The sequence below is a fragment of the Panicum virgatum genome, chromosome 6N (genome assembly GCF_016808335.1).
Source record: "Panicum virgatum strain AP13 chromosome 6N, P.virgatum_v5, whole genome shotgun sequence".
NCBI lineage: Eukaryota > Viridiplantae > Streptophyta > Magnoliopsida > Poales > Poaceae > Panicum > Panicum virgatum.
In genome coordinates this window covers 11,865,174-11,874,379 of record NC_053150.1, presented here as the reverse complement: position 1 = coordinate 11,874,379, position 9,206 = coordinate 11,865,174, and the positions used below count along the sequence as shown (strand labels likewise).

General features: G+C 45.7%; 1 protein-coding gene across 1 annotated transcript; it reads left to right on the top strand.

Moving 5' to 3' along the window:
* The first annotated feature begins 207 nt into the window (after positions 1–207).
* On the top strand, positions 208–8,270 carry LOC120679866 (serine/arginine repetitive matrix protein 1-like). The gene is made up of 4 exons (XM_039961529.1): positions 208–382; positions 2,270–2,808; positions 3,638–3,706; positions 7,872–8,270. The coding sequence occupies exons 1-4, from the start codon at positions 338–340 to the stop codon at positions 7,873–7,875; spliced, it is 657 nt and encodes a 218-aa protein (XP_039817463.1). The 5' UTR covers positions 208–337; the 3' UTR covers positions 7,876–8,270.
* The last annotated feature ends 936 nt before the right edge of the window (positions 8,271–9,206 follow it).

Sequence of the window (9,206 nt, the reverse complement as noted above, 5' to 3'; positions counted from 1 at the left end):
TGAAATTTTGGAGCCAAAACAAAGCGTTTCGGCGGGTCCAATTCCACCCCACCGGCAAAAAAAATCCCACCCCACCCGAAAATTTGGAGTACAATGACAATTCTGTCCAAAGATGTCTACAATTCTCTCCTCAGCATTAAGGGCAAAATGGTAAACGCCACCACCGGTATAAATCCACCACATCCTGCGTCCCACAACCCTAGAGCCATTACCCCCGCCTCTGCCGCAGCCACCGGGCCGCCTCCACAGCACGGCCGCCAGGTTCCGCTCCCCTCCACCACCGCCATGCCTCCCCTCCCGTTGCCGGCCCCCGACCCTCCCATCGCCGACCACCACGATGCCTCCTGGTCACAAGCGGGAACAGGCTCCGCCCAAGCAGCAGGTAAATCCACCCCGCACCACTTCGATTTGTTCTGGATTCGAGGATTCATTGTTGCTAGGGCTTGCTGTTCGGGTATTAATTGTTGGGAAAGATGCTAGGGCTTGCTAGTTCGGGGATTAGTTGGGGGGAACAGATGCTAGGGTTTGCTGGTTTGAGGATCAATTGGTTGGATGGGGAAGATGTTAGGGCTTGCTAGTTTGGGGATTAGTTGGGGGAAACAGATGCTAGGGTTTGCTGGTTAAGGAATTAATTAGGGGGGATGCTAGAGTTTGATGGTTCGAGGATTAATTAGGGGGAAAGATGCTAGGACTTGGTTTCTGATTTTGAGTTTCTGATGTGATTTGTGATTTTGCAGTATGTAGTACTGGCCACTTTTTTCCTTTCTGAAATAATGCGACTCATGAATAGTATGCCATTCAGTCCTATGTGTACTGGTGTTCCTATGTGTTGTAAATTTATTACCAGTTTGGGCATACTAGTGTTCCTAGAATTGATTTGTATATGGATTAGTTCTTTTGCTAATTGCCATGTCCCTGGTTCAATTCAGAAAATGCAATAAGCAGTTGCAGCTCCACTCCAGTACATTATACCTGTTGCTTGATCTCAAATACATAAGGTCATGATTAATTTTTTCTATGCATGTACAGACACTATGGGAAACCGATAATTCGCCGTGTGCCTAAGAGTTCGCCGTGCGCAAATCATCGGGCACACGGCGAAGAGAGCATTTGCCGTGGGCCAAATATAGAATACACGGCCAAAACAAAGCACACGGCGAAAGGAGGCTTCGCCGTGTGCCCTAACCTCAGCACACGGCAAACCTATTTCTTTGCCGTGTGCCACAGACCGGCACACGGCAAAGATAGCGCCACGTGGCCCGACGTTCACGGCCGGTCAACGCCGTCATATTTTGCCGTGTGCCTCCGTTAGGCACACGGTGAATCGACCTCTTTGCCGTGTGCCACATGGAGGCACACGGCAAACATAGTGCCACGTGGCCCGACGATCACGGCCGGCCGACGCCGTCATATTTTGCCGTGTGCTCCCATTAGGCACACAGCTAATCGACCTCTTTGCCGTGTGCATGAAAGTTTGCCGTGTGCCACTACCTTGGCACACGGCAAAATAAACAAAATGCTACGAACTTACTAACAACCGAACTTGTGGCTTAGAGTTTTATAAATTCCATAAAATCGAAACGTAGTCTGAAAATTATGAAAATTGTCAAGCGGTCATAATATCATGCAAGGAGGCTATGGTAAAATTTTGATTGCATTTTTCATTTTTTTGACAAACGCTGCTTAACAAACTTGAGTTTCTCCGAAAAAGATCTATATAGTTTCTAAGATTGCAGTTATGTCTGTACGCGAAATGATGTTCAAATTATAATTTGTGTTCCAAATTTTTTCTATAGACAATAAACCACATGAAGTAGTTCATGTTCATTTATGGCAATTTTTTGGACTTGTTTGCCATTTTTTGAATTTTTTAGTAATATTAGAATTTAGGTGAAAATAATGAAATTGAGCTATATATGCATAAAATAATGAAAATTTTTCAAAGAAGCATTTCATATGCAATGTTTATAGAGTTTGGTAATATTTTTCAATATACATTTCATTAAATTTAGTGAAACATGTTTTAAAAACAAATTAGTTGACTACATGAAAAACATAAATTCATTTTCCAGTCTTTGCCGTGTGTCTAGGTTTAGGCACATGGCGAAGTTTATATGTTTGCCGTGTGCCAAGATCTGTGTCACACGGCAAAGATGAATTTGAAAACAAAAAAAAGAAAAAATATTTGTCGTGTGTCCTAGATCGGACACACGGCGAACTCCCGCGCACTTATTAGCTCTTTGGCTCACTCTCGCTCTCTCTCTCTCAGCTCTCTCTCCCTCTCTCGCTCGCCGGCCCGGCCCGGCCCCGCCGCCGCTGCGTGGCGCGCAGCGCTGTCCTGCAGCCGCCCCGCCCCTCCGCCCCGCCGCCGCGCCGCCATCGTGGCCCTGCACCGGCCCCGCCTCGCTGGCGCGGCCTTGCCCCGCCGCCGCCCCTGCGCACCGGCCCGGCCTCGCCCCGCCACCGCTGCGTAGCGCGCAGCGCCGTTTCGCAGCCACCCCGCCCCTCCGCCCCGGAGCCGCGCCGCCACCGCGGCCCTGCCTCGGGCCCGCCCCGCCCCGGCTCTCCTTCCCCGTCCCCGCCCCGCCGCGCCCGCCGTCGACCTGCAAGAGCCGCCCCTACTGGAGGTCCTGCGCCGCCCACCATCGCTGCTGGAGCCCGCGCGAAAAGGTCCCGCGTCGCCCACCGCCGTCTCCTGCGCCTGATCTCAGGCGCCATCCCCAGCCCCTCCTGCCACGTCATCCCGCGAGGAGGTCCAGCGTCGCCAGGCCCAGGCTCTCGTACTGCCGTGCCACCGTCCGCGAGGAGGTACGCATCAATCTCTCTCCCCATTGTTTTTTGAACTAAATTTGTTTTATGAATTCAATTACTGAATAATTGAACCTGGATATTCTAATTTCCATTGATTAATCTAAATGAAATTTCCTCATTATCTGTGAGACTAATTTAATCCACTACTACATTTTGCTATGCGTTATGATTATTTCCACTGATGGCTGTGCTCGGTATTGCCACTATCAGAATCACACTCTAAAGCTTGCAGTAAATAGTCCCGTGGCATGGCTTGCCTTTTTTAGGCTGGAATCGATAGGTCCAAAGTCTTATTTAGGCATTCATTCTAGCGCTCTGTATGTGTTTTTTTTTCTGGATTTGCTAGGATAAAATTTACCATGTGCTGGTTAAGCAGAAAGCGAAACGCTGAAACTCAGAGTCATAAGCTCCAGTAGGAAAATGGATTTTGAATTGAGAACATATTTCAGAGAGAACTATTTGTCCTGTCATCTTTCGTTGTGCTTAGCAAGTATTGAAGTATTTAAGTACAAACTACAAAGACAGTTATCTATCTCCACTTTGCTTAGTAACAAGGCAAATACAATTAAAGATGATCAATATAGTGGATGTGATTGAAATATAATTCAAGAATAATGACTTACAATTTAGGTTTATATCTAAGTTCAATATCAAATTCTTTACTCCTGGGACCATTTGTAAGGCCAGCAAGCTCACGCTACCATTATCTTTGGATGCTAAATCTAAATGGATTTCATACTGCTTGAGTAAGTGTCGGGTGTTAATTTTTTTTGAGTCATGACATTGAAAATTTGACCTATACTTATGTTGTAATTGATGGAATTAGATTGGAAGGAGGAGGAGAGAGGAGGACAAGGAAAAGGAGGCCACGCCGCGCACGTCGTCAAGCCCATAGGTGAGCTGCATAAGCAACCTCTCTTTCCGTGTTATGCATAAGCCCATAGGTGAGCGGCATAAGCCCATAGATCACGTAACTTAGTCGTCTCCCGTTCGAAAGAGATACGGTTCGAAATATGCAGCTCTTTACATATATGGAACTGTATGTGTTTCAAATTGTCCACGTCATTTGGACAACCCAAGGGTGCGTAGATATGGTTAGCTTTCATGGTCAACTCCGATCCGTGCCAGAGTTTCGGCATCACCTCCCTGTTGTTCTCCGGATACACAATCTCTTTGACAGGACGTGTATTTGGAGAGCAGCGGGGAGGTGCTGCCGAAATTCTGTCTTGGCTAGGAGTGGATCATGGAAACCAACCATATCTACGCATCCTCGGGTGGGATTAGGACCTATCTTCACCTATTAGAGTTTGTTAGATATCGTGTATATGAAATCAATTTTTAAATTTTTCGCTCGTATGTTAAAGGATGGATGACCGTGAGTGGATGTACAAGGGCGGGCAGAGCGAACAAGAGTATATTGTGTTTGCTCTAAAGGTCAATGATTTTTTGGAAAAGACATTTGATAGAGGACAGAGTAGAATGCCGTGTCCATGCACTAAGTGTCAAAATAGGATACATCAATCACAACTCACTATGGGTAAACATATTATCACAAATGGGTTTGTGGAAAACTATACCCGGTGGATCTGCCATGGTGAAGCCCATCGTGCGAGAGAAGAGGTAGTCAGACAATGCATTGATTATGATGTTGATGCCGGTTGCACAGACATGTTAGCTGACTTTCAAGAAGCACACTTCGAAGAAGGACCTAGAGAGGAACCGCCAGAGCCTACGGCAAAGTAGTATTATGACATGTTGTCTGCGGCATAGAAATCACTTCACCAGCATACCAATGTTTCTCAATTCGATGCTATTGCACGCGTACTGGCCCTAAAGTCTGAGTGTGGCATTATTCGAGATGGCTTAGACAAAATGTTGATGGTTTTTGGTAGTCTGCTTCTGGAAGGACACATTCTTCCAAAGAGCATGTACGAGGCACAAAAACTTCTTCGTAGTCTTAAGATGCCATGTGAGAAGATACATGCTTGTCCGAAGGGATGCATGTTGTTTAGGAAAGAACATGCAGACACAAATTACTGTACAAAATGTAAATCATCTCGGTGGTTGGAGGTAGATTCTAGTGATGGTCAAAAGAAACAGCTCAAAATCCCCGTGAAAATCGTACGGTACCTTGCATTCATATCGAGAATCCAATGTCTGTTCATGACCGAGGATTCAGCACAACAGATGAGATGACACAAAAATGGCAAACACTACCGACCTGAGAAGATGATACATCCATCTGATGGTGAAGTATGGAAACATTTTGACAGGCGTCACACAATGAAAGCTCTAGAGGCTCGAAATGTACGTGTTGCGTTAGCAACAGATGGATTTAATCCTTATGGAATGACGGCTGTCCCGTATAGTTGTTGGCCCGTGTTTGTTATCCCCCTCAACCTCCCCCTTGGAGTTATCTTTCAACGGCAGAACATATTCTTGTCGTTGATAATTCCTGAATATCCGGGGGATAATATGAGTGTGTATATGGAGCCTCTTATTGATGATTTGCTCCATGCTTGGGAGGAAGGTGTATGGACATATGACCAAGCTACAAAGACAAACTTCAAAATGCGAGTGTGGTACATGTACTCACTGTATGACTTGCCAGCGTATGCGATATTCTGCGGCTGGTGTGTGCACGGGAAGTTCCCTTACCCAGTATGCAAGGCAGCTATGAGGTTCATCTGGTTGGCGAAATGTGGCAAGTATTCTTCGTTCGACAAGCACCGACAATTCCTCCCTATTGACCATCCATTCTGACATGACATCAAGAACTTTACGAAAGGTGTCGTGGTTGATGAACCTCCACCGCAGATGATGTCAGGTGTCGTGGTCCGTGAGTGGTTACAGTCGCTGAGGGTTAAAGAAGGTGGTTTTGTGGGTTATGGCGAAGAACATGCATGGACTCAGAAGTCGGGCCTGTGGAGGCTCTCCTACATGGATGATCTTCTTCTTCCTCATAACATTGATATGATGCACTCGGAAAAAAATATTGCTGAGGCACTCTGGGGTACAATCATGGACATTCTTGATAAAACAAAGGACAATTTTAAGGCCCGAGTGGGTCAAGCTAGTTTATGCAATAGACCAAAACTGAATATTCCGCCACCCAAAGATGGTAAGAAATGGAAAAAGCCTGCAGCTGAATTCGTCCTGAAGAAGCACCAAAGGAAAGAAGTACTAGAATGGTTCCAAACTTTAATGTTCCCCGATGGGTATGCAGCGAATCTAAGGAGAGGGGTGAACTTATCTACTATGCGAATCAATGGGCTGAAGAGTCATGACTACCACATATGGATTGAGCGGCTTCTTCCGGTGATGGTTCGAGGATATCTCCCTGACCATGTCTGGCAAGTGCTGGCGGAGTTAAGCAATTTCTTCCGCCAGCTATGTGCTAAGGAGTTGTCTCGTGCTGTGGTTGAACAAATGGAAAAATTGGCCCCTGTGTTGCTTTGTAAGTTAGAGAAATTTTTTCCAGCCGGCTTCTTTAATCCGATGCAGTATATGATTTTGCACCTCCCGTATGAGGCATGGATGGGGGGGCCTGTTCAGGGACATTGGTGCTACTCGATTGAGAGACAACAAAAGACCCTTCGAACCAAATGCAAAAATAAATGAAAAATAGAATCTTCCATTGCAGAAGCATACATTCCGGATGAGGTCTCCAACTACACAACAAAATACTATGGTGAAACCCTTCCAAGCGTGCACAATCCACCCACTCGTTACAATGAAGCCGAAAATGAAACGAACCTCAGCCTCTTCAAAGGGCAAATTGGAAGTGCAAGTGGTGCGACTCCTAAGGCCTTGCTCAATGAAGAGTTGCGCACTATCATGATGTATGTGTTGACCAACCTAGTGGAAGTCGAGCCGTACATACGGTAAGTTCTCAACAAACTATTTCCTCGAGTATTAACTATTCTGCATCCAACCCCCTTTACCTCTCGTTTATATAGGGAGTTTTCTCAACATGAAGTTGACACCCTTCTTAAGTCCGGTGCGGGACAAAGAGCCCCCGATTTCATTTCTTGGTTCAAGCACAAGGTATAACAAATCCTCATACTTGTTAGACATTTGAAGTTTCTTGTCCGTGCGAATAGTATAACAAACCATCATGCTTCTACCTGCAGGCCCAAAATGATGCGTCTATGTGTCCCGAGTTGAGACAAGTTGCCAATGGTTGTGCCTATAGGGTCTTGTCATACTCCGGTTATGATGCTAATGGATATCGCTTTCACACAAAAAGCCACGAGCAGTGTCGGCCCAATCGAAGAACCACAAATTCCGGAGTTTGTACGACAGCCCTTGATGGTGTCGAGTATTATGGCATAATTGAAGAAATCTATGAACTCACATTTTATGGTTGCAAACCTCTTAAGCCTGTCATATTCAAATGCCATTGGTTTGATCCTAACGAAGTGCGACAGACCCCTCATCTCGGCCTAGTCGAAATTCGCCAGTCATCAGTGTATCCAGGAGACGATGTCTATATTGTGGCTCAACAAGCCACGCAAGTTTATTATCTCTCATATTCGTGCAAAACCGACGATCGCCTTATGGGTTGGGACGTGGTGTACAAGGTATCACCACACGGTAAAGTACCTATTCCATATAATGAGGATTACAACATAGACCCAAACACATATGACAGGGAGTTCTTTCAAGAAGATGGGCTTGAAGGGTATTTTTGAGATAGACTTAACCGGAGTGATCGAAATGGAAGTACACGATGATGAAATGGTTGATGACGAGGACGCTGATGAGGAGGTTCGTAATGCGAAGGACCTAGAATTACTTGAGCGATTACAATTAGGCGATGACAATGAGGATGAAATTCCACCTTTAGTGCACGGGCTTGAACTTCTCGACTTGCGTGATAATGATGATGAGACATATGATCCAGCTAATCTCGATGAAGATGATTATTTCTAATACATGTATGATCCATACTAATTGATTTATTAATGTTACTTTTTAATTATGTCGCATTTTTTTCTTTCTCTTTATAAGATCGTTTTGTATATATGTGCTGATTGGTTTACTATTTTTAAATGCAGGTGATTGAAGAAAGATGCCGGGCGGCGGACTTCAACGATCGGTCGCCTCACTGTACAGAAGAATGATGCCACACTCGGATGCTGGTGAGGGCTCAGAATCTATCGGCGTCATCGAATACACCAGACTTGTCGCTGGGCATCTCACCGACGCTCCCATAGCAGTTGTTCCCACCTCAGTTCGGCGGCCCACCACCGTTCGACGACCCACCGCAGCCATGAACTTGTTTATTTCAATATTTATGGACTTGTGAACTTCTGGATATGTATTTGTGAACTTCTGGCTATGTTGTGAACTTGCAGGACTTTGCATTGGACTTTTGGATGTGTTTGAAGTTATTTGTGGCTAGTTGTGATATATATATTGTGATATATAGTGCTTGTGATGTTTGTTGTGATATATATGTGATATGTAATGTCTGTGATATATATGTTGTGATATGGGTCCTTTATACGTGAAAAACAAAAAAAAAAATCGAATTTGTTTGGTCACTTTGCCATGTGCCAGGGACTAGGCACACGACAAAGTGACCATTTGACCAGCCCTGGACACCAAGTTCGCCGTGTGCCTAGGCCGTGCACACGGCAAATCGACCATAGTTCGCCGTGTGCCAGGAACAAGGCACACGACGAACTTTACTATTTTACCGTGTGCCAAAATCAAGGGCACACGGCGAAGGCTGGATGTTCCCCGTGTGTCCACGGTGCAGGCACACGGCGAACAGCCGCCGATGTCGTCAGCTGGTCGTGACGGCGTCTGCTCGTTTTTTCCGCCGTGCGCCTATATATACACACGGCGAATAGGTTTGCCGTGTTCCCGACTTTTGGCACACGGCAAACAAGGTCTTTGCCATCCCCGTGGCTGCCGTCGGCGCTTTGCCGGACCACCGTCGGCGAAGTCTTCGCCGTGTGCCTACGGGTCTTCGCCGTGTGCCTCGGGCACACGGCGAACTCGTGGTCTCCGGTAGTGAGAGCAACCACTCACAGAAATATGAAAGAGTGAGGGCTCAAACATGAGGAACAACCAGATGTTGCGCAATATTGGGGTTACTACATTGGCCTCAATTCTTACCAGTTCGAGTGCAAAGAAAAAGGTGGTGCCTCGTGAAGACTCTGGTTCTTTGTATGAACCCAATGATACGGAGGGCACAGAAGATGGCGTGGTTGATAAGGTATTTTCAATCAGATACTTTTTCATTTATTTCTTGCATCTCTTTAGTGTTATTACTTATTAGGCATTTCTGTTATATGCCATAAGATATTTGATGTTTGAAGTTTTGATTCAGAAATATATAGTTTGCCTTAGATTATACTGTGTCTTTAAATTTAGTTTAGGTG